Genomic DNA, 20,716 nt, shown 5'->3' with positions numbered 1-20,716 from the left:
AGAAAAAACTACGTATCTCCTACCATTAAGACCAATAAAACATTTGGTAGTTAACATAATTACAAAAACAATATTGGATCTGTGTTTTCCATGAAATGGCTTTTAAGATAAATTACTGCTATTAAATAAGATACCAAATAGCATTAATTTATAATATTGTCTTTTAAATATTGCACATGATTTTGTCCATAGGCATAAAAAGCATATAGAGGAAATACACTAAATACGTTTCAAATGCAGATTTTACAATTAATTAATACTTCTGGAATCCTAACGCTCCTCTAGAGTCAGAATGGCTCTTATTTCATTTATCTTTCAATTCCTACACTGTCAAGCACAGAGTGGATACCTTAATATTTATCAAACGAACATACATAAATTGGATAGTCTGTTTACAGATGGAGTGATTGGCTAGGCTGGGACAGTCCCAGTTACGTCTGCTGCGGGGGCATAATTATCAACAGTGTCTGCTTTCACTATCAAAAATGTTCCCATTGGAAGATAAATTGCAAGGTCACTCTAGTTATAGAGCTGATATTTGAAGTTAAATAGTGCCACCTGCTGGAAAAATAAATATTACAAGAATAACTTCCTCATCTTTCAATAATACATTAAAGGGATGACTACAAAAGATGTAATTTTTTTATGAGACAGAATATGCCAAATATATAGATAATAATATTTCCTTTTTAATCTTTTAATGTTTATTTCTTTTTGAGAGATAGAGACAGATAAACAGCGAGCAAGGGAGGGGCAAAGAGAGCAGGAGACACAGAATCCAAAGCAGGCTCCAAGCCCTGAGCTGACAGCAAAAAGCCCGACGCGGGGCTCGAACTCATGAACTGTGAGATCATGACCTGAGCATAAATCGGATGCTCACCCGACTGAGCCACGCAGGTGTCCTGATAACAATGGCATTTCTTCAAAATTCATTTAAATCATAAAAAGAAAACCAGTGTGATATGAAGCAATATTAGGATAAACTATTAAATATTGTTAAATAATTAAGAAAAACTAAAAGCTATTCCTGAGTAATTGACTACATTTGTTATACTTTGAATTTAATCATCGAGAAAACTATAGAGAAAAATAGGCACATTTACATTGCATTAAAATTATTATATAAGCCGTATCAATAAATAATTTCCTGAAATATAGTTTAGTTCACATGGAAGCAGAAAATAGTAGGTATTGATATTCCATGAAACAGAACTTCTTAATGTTACTCCAACTGAAAAGAAACTTCAATTATTCAATAACTTGAAGCTACCTTAATGGTCATCCTTTAAATGGAACATCGTAAAGAATAGCTAAACTTACTACCAATCTTTTTTTAACTTCTCTTGAGAAACACGTTTCAGTTTCATTCAGTCAGTAAATAAACATTTGCTGAGACTTAGTCTTGGCAAATATATATGAGACACCAAGGGAAAGAGAAAATATAATCTGCATTTTATCTCAGATTGATCAGATGTCAACCAATTCTTTGAAGTTCTTCTATTTGGTCATTTTAAAACATGCATTACCTTAAAAAGATAGAATTGGTGGTTGCTGTGCTGCCTGAGTTTGTCTTGTAATCTCCGCAGTAAAAACTTTACTTGGTCTGATCGTGAAGCTGTGATTACCGGCTCCGCTTTCTGTATCTCCTCTACTAAGGCATTGACGTCAGTACTGAAATTCCCACACACAAAAGTTACTATTTTCTATACCAAAATTTGCACACACACACGCAACCCATGAAGCATGCATTGCATTTATGAAGCCCATTTATAAAATGTAAAAACACCATCAGCTTTACTAAGAGATTTCTGGGGGGTGGGGGGTGGGATACAAATCAATAAAGAAATCAAGTCTGCCTGAAAGTGGCTTGGGTTCTTCAGAATGATGATTCTTCATTTATTGTGACTTCCCCATGGAAAGGGGAGCAAGGATATTGATTTGCTTACCTAAGAAGGTCAAGTGCAGACTGAGCTCTTTCTCTTTACTTTTTTCCTGCTTCCTTTGTCTCTTTTTTTTTCTTTTTTTTTTCCTTTGTCTCTTTAATGAACATATACAGAATGTTCCCGATACGACTATACTTTGTGCCTTCCATATGCTTTCTTGTTTAATCTTACAACAATCCTCTAATATAACGCTTTTATCATAATTACTTTGGTGATGAAGAAACTGAGATTTGAAAAAGGTTAACTTTGAAATACTTTTTTTAGGGAAGGAGCAAGTAGCGAACCAAAAAATGAACACTCAGAGAATGATGATGATTATCATTAATAATTCTTACGGGCTACAACATCATTTTCTTAAAAAAGAACTGCTTGGGGATGTGCAGATTCGAGGCTTCCCTCCGTATTCAAATAACCTGTAGCAATTCTGGTAAATTTTGCCAGCCCAGAATAATAATTGTTCAAGACAAAGAATAGCGTCTATAAGCCACAAAGCATCCAAAATGGGGTCATTCTGCAAAACATGTCACGAACATGTCTCGAAGATGTACTGTCCAGTTCCCTCCCTTCAAGAAAGGACTCGGGGCCCCGCTGGGGGGCAGGTGTTTAGGTAGCTGACAGTCTCCAACGGCCGCTCCTTCGGGATCCACCTCAGCATGGGAGCCCGAGGCATGCTCTTCCCCAGCGGCCCCGAGCCCAGGCCTGAGCCCAAGGTTAGCCTGGCCATTTCTGCCCCGCAAGCGACTCTCGCCAATGAGCTTTACTCTGGAGCTCCCTCGTGGGCTTGGCAGAAAATGTCATCACCTCTGCGTCATCGTGGCTGATGGCTCCTCGTGCTGAGCCTTGTTCCATCCCGTCTGTCATAGATGTCACTTCCCAATAAACCTCTCACCCACTTGCCTCCGTCTCAGCCTCTATTGCCCAGAAATGCAAACTCTGATAAGCAGGCCTTGGTCTTCGTAAATAAACATCTCCTGAGCTCCAGTCTTGTGTAAGGGACTGAGTTAGAAGACGATTCATCCCACCTACATTTACTGAGTCCCTACTACGGTTGGGCCCTGGGAGGAGTGTAAAAGATGTCATCTCGGCTCTCAAGAAATACAATCTATCGGAATAGGAGTGAATATTTAGAACAGGAATGAATCAGAGACAGTTTACAATGATGAGTTGGATGAATTTCCAGAGTGTGTTGTCAAAGGAGTTATACTTTCGTAAGAATTAGAAAGATAATAATGCCTCTTGGAAAGGTTTCCAACAAATGTTGTAAAGCAAAACAGATTTCCCAGCAAGGTCTAAATTAACCAGATATTTAATCTGTCCATCCCAACCCTGTGGAATTCTACTTCTAATTCTAATACAGTAACTCGAGTGTGCCCCATGTCATGCAAATGTTTTTATATGCAGAATTCACTCAGCTTCTTGAGCAGAACTAGAAATAAGATCCGTCCTTTCTCTTTTTTACTTTGAGACATTTATTCACTACATAGGATGACTACGCTCCCCAGGATCTACACTTCTTTTTAATGTTGATTTTATTTATTTTGAGAATGGAGGAGGGGCAGAGAGAGAAGAAGAGAGAGAATCTCAAGCAGGCTCCCCACTGTCAGTGCAGAGCCTGATGCGGGGCTCGGTCTCACCAACCCTAAGATCATGGCCTGAGTCGAAATCAAGAGTCGGACGCTTAACCAACTGAGCCACCCAGGCGCCCCAAGGATCTACAGTTTTTTAAATACAAAATCTGTATTTTTCTGAATCTCTACCTGCAAGATATTTTCTCATATAGACATTTATCTGTGCCACTCATGTTTTATACAAGTCGTTTCTCTAGTAAGCTAGACAATAAATTCGTTGAGGTAGGGATTAAGATTAATATCTTTAGAACCTCTTACAGAACCTAACCTAGAACTTTGCATGGAGGTGGTGCACAAAACATCGTTACAGACTAAATAAATGAATGTCTAACAAAGGGACTTTCAGCATGCTGGCGGAATCACACTTACCAGTGATATGTGCCAGTTACAAAAAGAACCGAAAATCGTGACTTGATCTGAGACTTTGTCTCCCCCGAAAAATAGATAGAGCAATGATTGTTGTGATGACATTCGATGCCTTATCTTTGCCACCATTTCTTCTTTGATTAAAAAGCAAACAGTTGACCGCCTTCTCTGTGGGGTCACCTGGCAGTGGCAATGAACTCTACCTGGGCCGTCACCATCCGAGCCACGACCGGTCCTCACCACAGACTCCAGACCGCTCAAGTGGCCGTGGCCATGAGAGAGGTTTCAAACTGGAGAGCAGCTCATTACTATCTAACTGTGGTTCTGTGAGAGGTCCTCTTCGCTGCCCGTGTCTGTCTCCGCTCCACTAATCATGGCCAAGCAGGTCAGTCACAGTGGAAAGTCGCTTATTTCGCTGGCCCACAACTCTGAAACACATATCGTGGCATTTTTGTTTCGCTTTACAATTTTCTTCCACTCAAAATATCTTCACCTTATCTGAGCCTGGGCTCCCACAGGATAATCACTGATCTGATCCTGTCTTTTGAAGTGGAGTTTTGCAGAGGATGACTTTTTTTTTTCTTAGTTTTGCACAGGATTTCCTAAAGGGAATGAATTCTGGGCAATATGCCCTCACAAGAGGATTTCCTCTGGGCGCACAACAAGCTTTGGAGACAAAGATGGGGTCCTCCCACTTCTGCCCCATGACAGTTAATGAGGGGAGCAGAATACAGTCAGCCCCGTGAGATGTTTGTCTACCAGGGAAATAACAGGCTCAGTACTATTCTTAAAATTCCAATCACCAGCATTCCTCAAAAATGTTAAATGGTCATCAAGAAGAAGCGAAGTCTGAGAGTCTGTCACCACCACCACAAGCCTGAGGAGACTTGACAGTGAAATGTAATGTGGGATCTCGGACGAGAAAAAGCTAATGACGCAAAAAACAAAACCACCACAACAACTACAACAACAACAACAAAACACAAGTAAAATTGAATAAGATATGGTCTTTTCGTTAGTAATAATGTGTGAATACCGGTTCATTAACTCTGACCAACGCACCACACAAATCTACGAAGTTAAGACTCTGGGATGCGGGGCATGGGGCGTGGGGGAGCTCCTGTCTTTACAGCTTTCTAAAACTGCTCTAACCCAAAAGATTAAAAACAACAACAGGTGTATTTAGGAAGAAAAACAAAGGGCAGACGGACGATCCTTTTCCCACCTCGTCCTCACCCAGCAAGGCCCTCCAGCAGGTCTCACTGAAGCAAGCAGGAAACAATACACCGCAGAACATGTGTTGAGCACTGCACGGTGAGTCCACGCAGCCCTTCCATACCCGGCCCTGCGCCAGCGTTTGTCAATAACAAATCTGGCTCGGAAACCCAGGCTGCACCACATGGCGGGTTTACCTGGGACTGAGGTTGAGCAAATCAATGCATTTGGTCTTCAGTTCTCCACTCGTTTCATATTCCAACATAATTCCTGTAAAAATAAACAAACGTGGTGTAAGACACTGGGGATGACACGCCAACATCAGAAGTTAGTCTACTTTGCCGTAACCTTTTTTTCACCTCTATTTTTTTAGTTTGTAAAATTTCTCGGCATCCGGGGCGCCTGGGTGGCTCAGTCGGTTCAGTGTCCGACTCTTGATTTCGGCTCAGGTCATGATCTCCCGGTTCGTGGGTTCAAGCCCCGTGTCGGGCTCTGTGCTCACAGCTCGGAGCCTGGAACCTGCTTCGGATTCGGTGTTTCCCTCTCTCTCTGCCCCTCCCCCACTCAGGCTCTGTCTGTCTGTCTATCTCTCTCTCTCTCTCTCTCTCAAAAGTAAATAATTAAAAAATGAAAATTTCTCAGCATAAAACATAATGCAGTGATGTCTGATTTTAAAACACGGTTGTGTGAACTCGCTTTTCCCTAGTCCTTCCTCTAAATACAGCTACATACCCTTGAAAGTCTTCAACAGGCGATGCTAAAATAATCACAAACTGGGTAGAAGGTGGACCGGCCAGAGGCCTCAGGACTTGAGGAATCACAGCATGGTGAGTCCCCTGGGTTTTCTTTTTGTCTCCCACGTGTCCCTCAACAGGAGAGGAGCTTGACCTGCTGCCCAGAACCACCAAAGAGCACAGCCAACAAAAACCGAGCCGCAGCAAAGCTTGCTCTCTGTGGCCAGAGGACCAGGAGAAGGAAGTCAAACAAACAAACTCATGGGGAGCCCTAAGCCCTGCTCCACAGCTGGGGCCCCTTAGGCAGTCTGATTCCCTCCGTGGAAGCCCGGGGCTGCCCCAGTTCTCCTGCAAAGCTGGGCCCCAGCAGTGCTCTGATCTGCCTGCAGCAGCCCAGCGACAAAGCCCCAGGTGTCCTCGACCTCGGCTTCTCAGCTGGGGCCCCTGGGCACTATCTTATCTCTCTGCAGCAGAGACAGAGAAGGCCCCAGACTGCTCAGACCCCACTCCACAACCAAGCCATTGGTGGGCAGTCTCATCCACCTGCAAAGGGGGCGGCAGTGAAGTCCTGGGATATCCCAGACCCCACTCCACAACCAGGCGACAAAGCAAGTGTCTTCCTGCATTTCAACCAGCAGTGTAACCAGGTAGAGTCCTGTTCCCCACCCCCAGAAGGTCACTCAGTGAGACCAGCCATCCTGGGAAGTACCTCCTACCCTGCAGGTGGCACCAGCTGGAACTGAGTAGGGCCTTAGCAGCATCAGAAGAACAAAGCAGACTGGAAGAGCATTGCAAGGGCTCAAAACACTAAGCTGCCATTGGAACTAAAGCCCACAAAGTAGACCAGAACTTCTACGCTAAATCTAAACGTGGTAACTGTCTGCCAAAGTAGATTCAGATAGGATCAAGAGTCTGCTAACATAAGAACCAAAATGTCCAGGATACAATAAACAGGAAAAGACCATCGACAAACCCCAATAGCCAGGATACCATAGGAAATCACCTCTCACACCAAGAACCAGAGAAAGATAATCAATGAACACAGACATGGAGGTGAATCAGAGGCTGGAAATATCTGACAAGGATTTTAAAGGAGAGGTCAAAAATGCTGTAGCAACCATTTGCAAATTCACTTGAAACAAATGAACGAAATTTTAAAAATCTCAGAAAAATAGAAGTTTTTAAAACACACTAAATGGGTATTATGTAACTGGAAATTCAAAGGACAAAGTGAAAAACTTGTTGAATAAGTTCAATAGGAGAATGGAGAGGACAAAGGATAGAATCAGTGAACTTGAAGACAGATCAATAGACTATATTCCATCTGAACAACAGAAAGATAAGTTACTGGAGGGGGGGGGGGACCTGAACAGAGCCTCTTAACCACTTTATTGTACTACCTCTATAAATGTGGGCCAGTGGATCTCACAAGTTTTGGCCTTAGGACCACTTTACATTCTCCAAATTATTGAGGAGGCCAAAGAAATTTTATTTCTGTAATATTTTCCGCATTAAAATTGAGAAAATTTAAATTCTGTATTAAACTGTTTTAAAATAGCAATAATAAAGTCATATCATGTTAATGTAAATACATATTTTATAGAAATAACCAAGAAAAGTAACATCGCTTTACACTTTTCAAATCTCTTTAATATCTGGCTTAACTAAACACAGCTGGAGTCTCAGGGCGCCTGGGTGGCTCAGTCGGTTAAGCATCCAACTTCAGTTCAGGTCATGATGTCACGGTTTGTGAATTCGAGCCCCACGGCGGGATCTGTGCTGACAGCTCAGAGCCTGGAGCTTGCTTCGGATTCTGTGTCTCCCTCTCTCTCTTTGTCCCTCCCCTGCTTGTGCTCTGTCTCTGTCTCTCAAAAATGAATAAACATTAAAAAAAATTTTTTAATAAAAAATAAATAAATAAAAACAGCTGGAGTCTCATCTCTGCTTCTGCGTTCAAGTTGTTGCTACATGGTATTTCAGATGAAGTATATGGGAAAAAATCTGGTCATATCCAGATATGCAGTTGGAAAAGGGACAAATATTTTAACTGCATTTTCTAGTAATCATGGATAATCTTCTTTAATATTACATTAAAACTTAACAAGTGTTAATTCATAAAGAATGGTTGCAATACAGAATCTGAAACCACATCAATTAACTCTGCGTACATTACGTTAAAATCCACTGGTCTATATCGCATGTTCAAAGGATATCTTATTCATGTATGGTTTATAAACCACGCACCAGACATCTGAAAAATATTAGTTTACCGAGTTATGCACATCTTCTAAATGTTGACGTATATAATCATACAATATCCCCCCCCAATCACATTTGTTAATATCACTACCAACATCTATCATCAGAAAACTCTTTTAGTGTTGGTAAGCTACCCAGCTCATGGAGGTAGATACAAGTTTTCTGAAATTCTAGTTTTTGCTTGAAAGCTCAAATTTTGTCACTGGCAAGAAATGCTGACAGTTTTGCTTGTAAGTTTCAGGCTCACTTTGCCCCTTTTCAAGCAAAATGTCTCCGAAATGTCCGGGTCTGAAAGCTACATTTGCTTCTCAGTCCTTCAGGTAAAAATGGTGCTCCGTGAAGAAAATGGCTAGTTCATCTCTCAGCTCAAAGGATCGCACGGTGTTTTCCTCAAAACCACTATGGAACACTACCGTGCAGAAGTGTTTAATGGGTACTTTCTATTTCACCACCCAGAATGCAAGTACTCCTATGTCAGTGTCTCACTACATTAGTGAGCTTTACTGTTTCATCAAGGACATTCCTACGTGAAACTGAGGGGGTTTCTTCCTTGTGCCAGTGTGTGTCAGTGAGAAATACAATGACCACTCTGAGAGTTTGTGGCCACCCACCGCCTGATTTGTAGTAAGTTTCTAGCAGTTTCACCTCCCCTTGCTTTTGTACGAGTAGGGCAAATGTCAGTACAGCGAAAAAAGCAGATGGTATCTGACTGTTATTATGTAGAGATTTGACCTTGAGACCCCACTGAAAGGGTGCAAGAGACCCCAAGGGTCCTGTTACAATTTGAGAATCCCTGCTATCAGATATATTTGATATAAAAGATAGGATTTCTGAAGCATTTCAGATCAAGAGAAAATAGGAAATTCTATCAAAACACTGTATTTGCTTTCCAAAGCACTACACCATTGAAATGGAGTGTGGCAGGGTTGAAAAGGCATGTGCTTGGCATCAAAGAGGTCCAGGTTTGAGCTCCAGCTCGATTCCCTACTCACTTCATGATACTAGTAAAGTAATCCCTTTATATCCCACTTTTCTTATCTGTAGAGAATACCTTCAGTTTGCTGGTTGAAATTAAAGAATACGTACATAAAGCTCCTGGCATATAGAAACTCATTAAGTAGTGCTTATTACCTAACGATTAATCAAATACTGCCTTGCGACATATCCGACATAGTCAGCTTGTATTACTTAAATTGCATCGATGCCTTCTCCCAGTGAGATTGTGACACCTTTGAGAAGGAAACTATTTGCTTCTTCAAACTCCCAGGAGGACCCTCCCTGGAATGAGTCGTGATGGTTTCCGCACAGTAAGTGCATGATTTGGCCAGTTTCAAGTACAAACAACACTGTCAAATGGATTGACGTTACTTCCCCTCTGTGATTTCCATTTCTCCCTCCATGGTGCCTGCCTACTTCATTGTCTTTACCGTCTTTCTATCTTCTGTCCTGGCAACATCTGACTCATTAGACTATGGTCTCCTGGGTCTGCCTCTCTTCACCCCTAGCGTCTACCATGAAATTTGGTACACAGGAACTGTCCAAACAGTGCTTGTTGAATACGTGAACTAACAGACAGATGATTGGATGAGTGTCTCCAGACAGCTTAATGCAATTAACAGTCCCTGTCTTTATGACACATGGACTTTCAGAAATAATTGGCACGATGACCATGTCCCTCCTTCAAATACTATCCTCAATAGGCTTCTATGAAATCCTTCCATCTTTTTCTCCACTTTGTTATTTTCCGTTTCTCCTTTACTGATCTCTTCTGCCTGACCTTGAACTACTGATTTAGGGTGCCAGTCTTTTTCTCTGTATAAATTCACCTATCCTCATGGCTTTCACTGCCATCAATGCCAAAAATAACACTCCCGTCTAGACCTCCTCTGAGTTCCACACATGTTGATATCTCGCCTGCACCTCCCACAAGTCCAGGATCTTTCTCTTCAATCCTGTTTCTCCTGGAGAGCTGTTCCTCAGTGTCAGACATGACCACTCACCCAACTGCACAGCTACAGTCTCAGGAGAAGCTCATTTTCACACAGTCGGCTTCATGGATTTGCCACAACTAAGTAGGCAAACCCGAGCAGCCGTTGTGTAATGAAGGGTAACATTTTGTAACCGAAAAATCATTCCAAATGCTTTTAATAACCGAACAACTACAACAACAACAAACTGCCCAGAACAGCAAGACCCAGCAGGCAAACAGCTGTACCTAACAGGCTGGTTTGATTCAGTTTTATTTGGTTTCTTTTCCCCAAGAAGTGATTCTTTCATATCAAAGACCTGAAGCCAGACTCTAAGAAGCAAACTTAACAAATTAAAAAAAGAAAGGATCCAGTGGAGAGCCAACCACTGTAAATACTGTTGTTTCCTTAGTGTAAAAAGAGGCTTCATGTTCCACACTAACTTTTTCAACAAAATATGGATGTCATAACACTGTCAAAATCTTTCTAAAATCTTATTTGTATGCCATATGTTCTGGAAAGGATTTAAGAGAGCTTAAGAAAAATAGAATACAAGAAGCTAAGATTGGAAGTAAGAATTAGATACATTGACAAGGGAAGATTCAAGAAAAGGAAAGATCAAATTCGCAATATAAATATAAAATTAACAACAAATGTACAAGGCCTGGCTGTACTATTTTAAATGTTTTGTACTATTGAACATAAAAGAAAATTGTGATGAAATGGAGAGACACATTTCTAGATGAGAAAATGCAATATTATAAAGATGTTAAATTAATCGATGAATTAAAGTAATGATAATGATTCTATGGTAAATTTGAAAATTTACCACAAACTATAAAACAATAAAGTGCAGTTCTGACACAAAATTGGATCAATATAAGAGAATCATCTATATATGGGAATTTAAAAATGAAGTGATGGTAATATTTTAAATTAATGGGGAAAGAATAAATTATTCAATAAATAATGATGTAATAAGCAGTTGGATTTTGGAAAAATTGGTAAAATTGGATTTCTACAATATACAAAAACATATTCTAGGCGGATTAGAAATTTTAATATTAAAAACAAACTATAAAATGATCAAAATACTAGAACATATTTACATCTTAGTGTATGTAATTGGCTTTTTAAGTATGATGTGAAACTTAACGCCTAAAAAAGAAAAACCGATGCATTTGTCTGAAGCCAAATTTGAAGCTTCTCGCAAGAGAAGATACCACAAAGTTAAAGACAAATCATAGCCAGCAAAAAAATTTCAACTCTAAATGCAAAACCTGAAGAACTTAATATATAGGAGCCTAAAAATATTTTTTTAATGGCCAAAAGGCATGAATAGTCAATTTGCAAACAGAAAAAAACAATAAACAGACCAAACTAAAATGTACCCAACTCCATTAATAAGAAACACAAAATGCAACAACAGATATAATTTTTACTCATCAGATTAGCAATATTGCAAAGATTGACAATACTAACTAAATATTAGCAAGGTTCGGGACAGGTATTCTCACTTCCTGTTGGTAGACATATCAGGTGGCTCTCTTCCAGGGCCCGTCACACCTTCAGTGAGTTGAGCACGATCTCAGCTAACCTTTCATGTATTTTTCAGAATTTTGTTAATAGTAAATACTACTTCTGTAATTAAAAAAAAAAAAGTCGGAGGAAAAGGAAAGAAAAAAGTAGGAGAAAAATTAGAACATGGAGAAAAAGGAAGAAAAATGACAGAGATTAACATTAGTAGAACATCAGGTCCTGAAGATCAAAATCCCTGAAAGGTTATTTGAGAAGTCAAATAAGATACAGAACTATAAAACCTACCAAATTGCTATCAATTTAATGCCTTCAGCTCAGCTCACGAACTCAAGGTTCGTGAGTTTGAGCCCCACATTGGGATCTGCTCTGACAGTGCAGGACCTGCTTGGGCTTCTCTGTCGCCCTCTCTCTCTGCCCCTCCCCTGCTCATGTGCACTGTTGGGGGAAGAGAAGCACGCACTCTCTCTCTTTCTCAAAAGTAAATAAACGTTAAAAAAAAAAAATTAGCACTTGACAGCCCACACAGCATAATCTATATCCTAAGGGAATGCACTAAAAAATTGCAGCAAATGCACAAAATTCTGTGTTCTTTATTCACAACTATCTTGTTTCTTATAAAATAAAAAAAGGTTAGGTCTTTAAGTTGACTACTAAAAATTAGTTGGTTACTATACAAGTGGATCTAAAAAACAAAGGGCAACATCTGAAACCTGCGCATTGGACTATTTCACTGAGACAAAACACCAAGGTCAAATGCTCACCCCTCCCATGACCACTGAGTTCCCGTATGAGCCAGAGGCTGGGTGGTGCGCAGTGAAGAGGTCAAGCAGAACACAGACAAAGATGCTCCAGGAGTACATGTGGTTCTTCAGTGACTGTTTCCCACAGTACCTTAGTCTTCTTGATCTGCCCCTGGTTGTGCATTTTCGTGTAATAGGCATGATTCCCAAAACATCGAAGAAGCTGCTACCCCCCAAATTCTGCAATGTTCTCAAAGGCTAAGCCTTAAAAGATGTGAGCATTCCTTACTCAGATCACATTCAACCAACAAAGACCTTTAAAGTGCCCAGAATATTAACTAGGCTTTTTTTTAACATCTTTTATTTATTTTTGAGAGGCAGAGAGAAAGAGTGCGAGCTGGGGAGAGTCAGAGAGAGAGAGAGAGAGGGAGACACAGAATCTGAAGCAGGTTCCAGGCTCTGAGCTGGCAGCACAAAGCCCCACGCGGGGCTCAAACCAACAAAACACAAGATCATGACCTGAGCCAAAGTTGGACGCTTAACCGACTTAGCCACCCAGGCGCCCCTTAACTAGTTTTATTAATGTTTATTTAGTTCCTTCTCCTGACCCAAAACACCAGAGGCCTACACACAAGAAGTAAAAGACAATGGCTGTGATGCCTGAGTCAGGTGAAAAGCACGTATGGGACACCCACTCTTCACAAAGCAAAGAGCTTATGAATCAATGAATAAGATAAAAAGAGAATGCCCATGTTTGATTAGCCGTATTACTGCTATGGACTTTTAGGAGGGAGAGAGATCATTCCATGGATGCCAACAATGGAATGCTCCTGACCTATACGATACTCAAAAGAAAGTAAGAGGATGGAAATCGGGGGATTAAGCGATGAAACAAAACTGTAGAAGGGATAAAGGTAACATGGGAATGATTCAGCGGTGAGCAATTTTTTTCCCACTTGATAATGTTATTCCAACACCCACCTGCTATTCAGAAGTACCTTGGAAACTTGCATATAATGTATGGCTCACCAAAGACTGGAATTCAGAAATTCAGTGTCTAACCTGCTAAGTGATATGACTTCACTGTAAGATAATCATTAAGGCAATAGTTGCCAGTGGGAGACCACAGCCTTCCTGGAATGTGGCATTGCTGGAACCTGGACTTTCAGAGCCGGAGCGAACCCTACAGATCATCTCTCTGACTTATTCACATTTCAGGAGCTCCAGGTTTTCTACTCAATACATGTCACCCCATTAAACTCATTTACTCAACAACTATGTTGCATGTCTATTCATTCCCCAGTCTCTGTCTCCTCTAGGTGCTAGAGATACGGTTGTAAACAAAACAGAGTCCCGTACCTCATGAAGCTTTTATTGTAGCAGGGGTGATCGAGGGAAATAAGTAAATTAAAATCATGGTATATTGAGCTGAGATCATGCTAAGAAAAAACAAAGCAGACGGGGAGGCTATGAAATATCTTGAGGAGAAGCTGGCAATTCTAGAAATTCTAGAAGGGAAGCCTCACTTTCACTTTTATCACTGTACTTGCTTTTAAGGACAGAGCTATTAAACACACACACACACACACACACACACACACACACACACACACACAAACCATGAGAGTGTTGATGATGTAGATGTCCAGGGAAGATGATTCCAGGCCAAAAGAGGAGGAAGTGCAGGGACCCTGAGTGGGGGTCATGCCCAGCTCAGCCAAGGAACACTGGGGAGAGCAGCTTTGCTGGAGGGGAAGGAGGGTGGAGTCCAAGGCAAAGGTAGGGAAGGGCCTGTAGGGCCTTGGAGATTATGACCTTGAAGACCATGGCCTTTTTACGTTAAGTGAAATGAAAGGCCATTGGAGGACTCAAGCCTAAGAGTGACATGATCAGATTTAGGTTCTCCAGTCATCCTGCTGTTGTGTTGAAAATAATCAGGAGTGGGGCAAGGGTGAACGCACTAACAACAGGAAACATGGTAGGCATTGCTACCATGAATGTTGTGTATATTTTCTTTTCTTTTCTTTTACTTTATTATTTATTTTTTAATTTACATCCCAGTTAGATGGCCTGTAGTGCCACAGTGATTTCAGGAGTAGATTCCTTAATGCCCCTTACCCATTTACCGATCCCCCCCTCCCACAACTCCTCCAGTAACTTTCTGTTTGTTCTCCATATTTAAGAGTCTCTTATGTTTTGTCCCCCTCCCTGTTTTTATATTGTTTTTGCTTCCCTTCCCTTAGGTTCGTCTGTTTTGTATCTTAAAGTTCCCAGATGAATGAAATCATACCATATGTGTCTTTCTCTGACTAATTTCGCTCAGCGTAATACCCTCTAGTTCCATCCATGTAGTTGCAAATGGCAAGATTTCATTCTTTTTGACTGCCAAGTAATACTCCATTGTATATATAGCTGTATATATTTTAAAGGTGAACTGGTAAAGGGGTCCTGGGTGGCTCAGTCGGTTAAGCGTCTGACTTCAGCTCAGGTCAGGATCTCACGGTTCATGGGTTGGAGCCCCGCGTTGGGCTCTGTGCCAACAGCTTGGGCCTGGAGACTGCTTCGGATTCTGTGTCTCCCGCTCTCTCTCTGCCCCTCCCCTGCTCACATTCTGTCTCTTTCTGTCTCTCAAAAATGAATGAACATTAAAAAATTTTAAATAAATAAAAAAATAAAGGTGAACTGGTAGGATTTATTACTGGCCTAAACGTGGGGTGTGCAAGATGGGAGAAAAGAATGAGTCCAAGGTTGTGGCCTGAGCAAGTGGAGGAAGGAAACTGCCATTGACTGATAGGAGACAGACCATAGGATGCCTCAATGACATGCACATTGCATATCCAAAGGAATAACCAGGCAGGCTGTGAGTTACTCAAGACTACTCAGGTTTTTAAACCTTGAGAATGGATGAGATCACCCAGTATAGACAGAAAAGTCCAAGGACAGGGCTCTGGGACACTCCAACATCAAAGTCAGAAGGAAGAGAAGCCAACATGATGGACAAAGAAGAAATGACAATGAAGCAGGAGGGAAAAAAGTAGGTGCGGAAGCCAATGGACATGGACAGAGTGGCCAAATTCATCAAATGTTGCTCTCAGGTCAGGAAAGGTAGGACTGAGAGGTGGCCAGAGCGTTTAGTGATGTTAGAGGCCACTGAAGATCTTGAAAAGCACAGTTTCAATGGAGCGGTGAAGGTGAAAACATGATAGGAGTGAGTCCCAGACAGACGGGAGAAGAGAAATGAGGAAAACATTCCTCCAAGGAGGTTTGCTGGGAAGGGAAAGAGACAAATGGGAGAGCACCTGCAAAGGGTCAGGAGACCAGTGGGAGAAGTGTTATTGTCACCATGTGACTTGGTGACCAAAATGGCTTGATGGCTCGAAACAAATTGCCCACGTTACAAAATTTGTATATGGTGAGAGCCAGTTATTATGACCCCAGAGCTCATCATGTTAACCTCCATTCCGCAGCAAAGGGGTGAAAGTTAAGTCATTCAGGTCTCATCGGGCCAGGATATTTGGTCACCTACTTGCTTTGTAGCAAGTTTTGCGGACTTTTTATTCTATATTCTTCTTATTTTCTACGGGAATTCTGACCCGGAACCAAGAGTTCTTCCCCTATGTCTGTACCTAAGGAGCCGGTGACCAGTGGGCTTCACTTAATTCTTCAAAGATGCCCATGTCCTCACCTATGAAACAAGAGAACCAGGCAAGTTTATCCCTTTCTAAAACTGTAGCGTCCTGTGGACTTCTTTCCAAATTCCTTAACTCATGGGCGTCAAGGGCTGTGACCTTCAAGCCCCAAGGCACAGAGTGCGCGTTGGCAGGCCCTCAATAAATGCACGGATCAACTGCTATGTGTGGTCTGGAATGCGGTCACCCACGTAATATGCTCTGTTGAATATGCATTCTTTTCATATCCAACATACCTTGATGTGATCATCCTGGGACGTTTAAAATGAAAAGTGCCGTCCTTGTTGGGTGTCTTCCCCTCCGGAAACCAGTATCTTGGGCCTTCTCCCTCCCCACCTGCCACATTCCTAACTAGCCAGAAAAGCATTGTAACTTCCACGTTTAGAGGTTTCCTAAAAGAATCATTTTGAAAGTGTCCAGGAACAGAGCCCAGCAACCGAAGGAGTGGTGGGTTAGGTTGGGTAGTGCCCTGCTTCTTGTCCCCCACGTGGATCACCGTATAGGGGACACCCCCCCGGCCCCTGGGGTCCCCGCAGCCTCCTCCGCCCCAGACCCTCCCAGAGCCAAGGACCCCACGCGAGGACGGAAGGGGCCCGGCCGGTACCTGGAGGGTAATACCGGAGCAGGAGGCTCTTGAGTTTCATTTTCTCCTTCCCAGACCTCCCCACCACCGTCAATGCTCTTCGTAGCCATGGAAACGGCCAAACAGCGGCGGGGCGAACTACGCGCATGCGCGGGCTTCCAGCGCGAGGAGCTGGGCGCGCAGGCTGGACCCGGGCCCGCGGCCCCACGAGGCGCCACCAGGGGGCGCGCCCGAACCTGCCTGCGTGTTCCCGGGGGCGGACCGGGACTTCAGGGCGCGTGGCCGACGACAGCGATCACGGCGTTGCTCCCGTCCGAATCTGCACCCTGGGCGCCCGGGCCGGACAGAGACGGGGTGCCCTCGCGTCCTCAGTCGGGGTGACCTCACAAGGGGAGAGGCGCGGCCCAGCAGGGCGAGGTGCGGGCCGCGTGCACTGTGGCCCATTAGGTTTCCCAGGAGGAGGGATGAAAGAAAAAACCCCTCCGGGTCACCGTTCCAGGCCCCTCCACAGGCCCGGTCCCCACAAAAGAATTAGGAGCACCACTGAAGAGGCTACGTTTCCTGACGCTGCGCCAGGGACCTTCTGCACCTATAGGGATAGAGACCAACCGAGGGAGGAGCTGTGCACCGTTTCTTACCGCCCCATGTCACGGATGAGACGACTGAGATTCAAAGAAAGTACAGCCGATCCCAGCTAGGTAGCGGCGGAAGCGGGATGAGCGGCTGTAACCTGGAGCCCGGTGTGCCCTAAACCCTGGGGTTAAGGCCATCCGGACCTTCTGGTGGCCTGTCCTATTTCTTGCCAGCGTCTGTCCTTTGCCTGCCAACTTGAGTTGCCATTAGGAAAACTGGCCGGGAAGGGTCAGCAAACCACACTGCCCATTTCCTTTAAGGAATTTGGCCGAAGTTTCTAAGTCAGAATTTCCCCTATCCCTCCCATGACCCCCCTCCCTAAAAGTTTTCTGTAAGATCTTACAATTTCTCTAAATCGACTCGCTTATTTTACTTCACGTTTTTAAATGTAAACTGAAGAAGAAAGGTGTTAATCCTGTAAATTAAAATTTGTACACGATTGTCAATGAAGAGCAGCAGGTAACTGTAACAATAAATGTGACTATTTATTTATTTAAAATGTTTACTTATTTACTTATTTTGAGGGGGGAGAGGAACAGAGAGAGGGAGACAGTGAATCCCAAACAGGCTCTGCACTGTCAGTGCAGAACCCGTCATGGGGCTGGAACTCACCAACCAGTGAGATCGTGACCTGAACTGAAACCCAGATTCCCACTCTTAACCGAATGAGCCATTCAGGTGACCCACATGTGATTTTTTAAACGCTATTGGATAAGCCTACACTATTGCCTACCAGAGACCAAGAACCAAAGGCCTCCCCTTTCTTAAACAAATAAAAAAAATAGGGAAAAATCAGCAACCGTTTGAAATTTTCAAGACAGCCTAAGCACCCAACTGAGCCTTTCTACTTCCGGGACCCAGGAGATTGGAGAAATCAATGAATAGGAGAACCTTTGCTACTGTGTGATACAATGTAGCCTAATACAAATGGCCAGCACATAGCATCCCATACTTGGCAAACAGAAAACCAGATGAAATCTAAAGATTCCTTCCAGTTCAAACTCTGCCCTCATTGTTAACACTGGAAAAGGTTTAAGTATGGAAGGGCCAAGAGTTCATCTATAGAAACGAGGTAGCCTTTAGTAGATTTTGTTCACCCATTTATTGTTTATGCTTGTGACATTTAAAATGAGGCCCCCATTAAAATGGGGGCGCCTGGATGGCTCAGCCGGTTGTGCATCCGACTTCAGCTCAGGTCATTATTCTTATGGCTTGTGAGTTCAAGCCCCGCGTCAGGCTCTGTGCTGATAGCTGGGAGCCTGCAGCCTGCTTAACAGTCTGTGTCTCCCTCTCTCTCTGCCCCTCCCCTGCTTGTGCTCTGTCTCTCTCTCAAAAATGAATAAATGTAAAAAAAAAAAATTAAAATGAGGCCTTTGGAAAAATAGTAAATGGAGACACCATATAGCCATGTGATCAAAGTTAACCTCCCCAATATCATGACAAACTGACATCCATACTTCCTATTACAAGCGCTGAAAAGGACACAGCAGTTCTCCGGAATTCCTGCCTGCAATACATACCTGTGTCCAATCACAAGGAAGCATCAGGGCAACCCCAGCTGAAGAAATTGTACGAAGTAACTGTCAAGGTCAAGAAAGAAAAAGACTGAACACTACTTCAGATTAAAGAACACTAAAGACATTGGAACACCTGGGTAGCTCAGTCGGTTAAGCATCCAACTTTAGCTCAGGTCATGATCTCGTGGTTTGTGGGTTCAAGCCCCGTGTCGGGCTCTGTGCTGATAGCTCAGAACCTGGAGCCTGCTTCAGATTCTGTGTCTCCCCCTCTCTCTGCCCCTCCCCTGCTCACACTCTGTGTCTCTCTGTCTCTCAATAATAAATAAACGTTAAAAAATTTAAAGGACACTAAAGACATAAAACAATTAGAGGCCCTGAGTGATCCTGGGTCCTGAACCAGGAAGAAAATTAGCTCTAAAGGACATGGTTGGACAATTGGATGAGATTTGAGTAGGAATGGTGGTTTAGATAACATTATATTAATAGTATATCACTATTATGTTTCCTGATTTTGATAATTGTACTTTGGTTATATAAGTGAATGTCCTTGTTCTTAGAAAAAAATACACTGACTTATTTAGAGATAAAGAGGTATGATATCTGCAATCAACTCTCAAATGTTTTTTGAAGACTTTATGTTTATGTATAGATGTGTGTGTGTGTGTGTGTGTGTGTGTGTGTGTGTGTGTGTTTGGATAGGTGGGTGGATAAGAAACAATAAAGCCAATGAGCAAAATGTGGAATCCAGCTAGGCAAAAGGGCTCCTTCTGAGAAGTTCCTCATACAACTCTTGTAACTTTTTCATATGTTTGAAATGATTACAAAATAGAGTGGCCTTTGTTTTCACAAAACAAGCCAGGCTTCAGAATGCTCCAGGATATAGATAACAACCACAGCACTATTTGGCTGCACTTTTGTTAAGAGAGTCCCAAGTTCAAGTTCACTCCCTGTTTCACCCCTAATTCTACCTCCATCTTCCTCTAGTTATGAGACCAAGAGCCTTCACCTTTGTGACCTATCCTTCCCCACTCTCTCCATTTGCAGGACTCCTGGACTTCCTAAGTGGCTCCTGTATTTCTGTTCCAGGTAAAGGATTTCTCCTACTCCCTTGAACCAAACTTTAACAGGTTGTCCTTTTGCTTTTCAAAAAAAAAAAAAAATGCCAGCTCTGAAGCTTTAGACATGCTTCCATTGGCTCAAAGAAGTTAAGCCAAGTTCTCCCACTTATGTTAGAGAACTTCCTAGCCACATCATATCCAGAGCCCTGCTTACCATCCCTGGAGCACAGGCCTTTGGCGTTGAGGTCTGATCTTTCCACAGCCCATGGCCCCCAGAGGTCAGGAGCCCTCACCTCTGCTGTTGCTCGAGAGTCATTTATCCGGATGTCCAAGCACCCTGGCTGTCCTTCAGTTTCCCAAGTTCCCTCCCTAGACACTCTCCTGATAGGATTCTTAGTGTTATGACATGACAACCCAGAATCCTGTCCCAATACCCAATGTAAGTACCCTATCCTCCTTTTTGGAAGGTCGTAGGGTTACATGCAAATGAAGCGGTGATCCACAGAGAAGCAAGCAAAGTTCACGAGTGCCGGCAGATTTCTCTTTTTGGCCTTGGCTTCACTTGAGGTTACAGCTACACTTAACTGACTCACCATTTACTCATTCCCAGAAGGTGCTGCATGAATCTCTCAACCTGAGTCAAAGTCTGTTTCACGCTAACTCAGCCCCAGTGCAGAGCTATGAGCATGAGTGATGTACAGAAATTTGCAAAACCAGAACTCCCACATTGCCCGGGTAATGGGTTCTCATCTCAGTGTCCAGCTGACTAGGTGCGACTTCCTCACGGGGCTACGCAGGTACCTTCCTAAAAGTCGTATAATACTTTTCCTCAATTCATGCCATTC

General features: G+C 42.8%; 1 protein-coding gene across 3 annotated transcripts in view; it reads right to left on the bottom strand.

Annotated features, from left to right (window-relative positions):
* Positions 1-16,880, bottom strand: part of DAW1 (dynein assembly factor with WD repeats 1) — a 63,907-nt gene extending 47,027 nt beyond the window's left edge. The window contains exons 1-3 of one of the 3 annotated variants that reach the window (XM_086719841.1): positions 16,685-16,880; positions 5,350-5,422; positions 1,527-1,671 (exon numbers count right to left, since the gene is read on the bottom strand). In XM_086719841.1, coding sequence (XP_086575967.1) covers positions 1,527-1,671; positions 5,350-5,422; positions 16,685-16,811 — 345 coding nt within the window. In that variant the 5' untranslated portion in view covers positions 16,812-16,880. Of the gene's footprint in view, positions 1-1,526; positions 1,672-5,349; positions 5,423-16,316; positions 16,461-16,684 lie in introns of those variants that run through there. The other 2 variants (XM_086719840.1, XM_025912134.2) reach the window with 2 other exon arrangements.
* Between the last annotated feature and the right edge of the window lie 3,836 nt (positions 16,881-20,716).

This window comes from Puma concolor, chromosome C1 (genome assembly GCF_028749965.1).
Source record: "Puma concolor isolate L17-30 chromosome C1, mPumCon1.1.hap2, whole genome shotgun sequence".
NCBI classification, from domain to species: Eukaryota; Metazoa; Chordata; class Mammalia; order Carnivora; family Felidae; genus Puma; species Puma concolor.
Note: the sequence above shows the minus strand (reverse complement) of the source record. Positions and strands in the feature narration are given on the sequence as shown.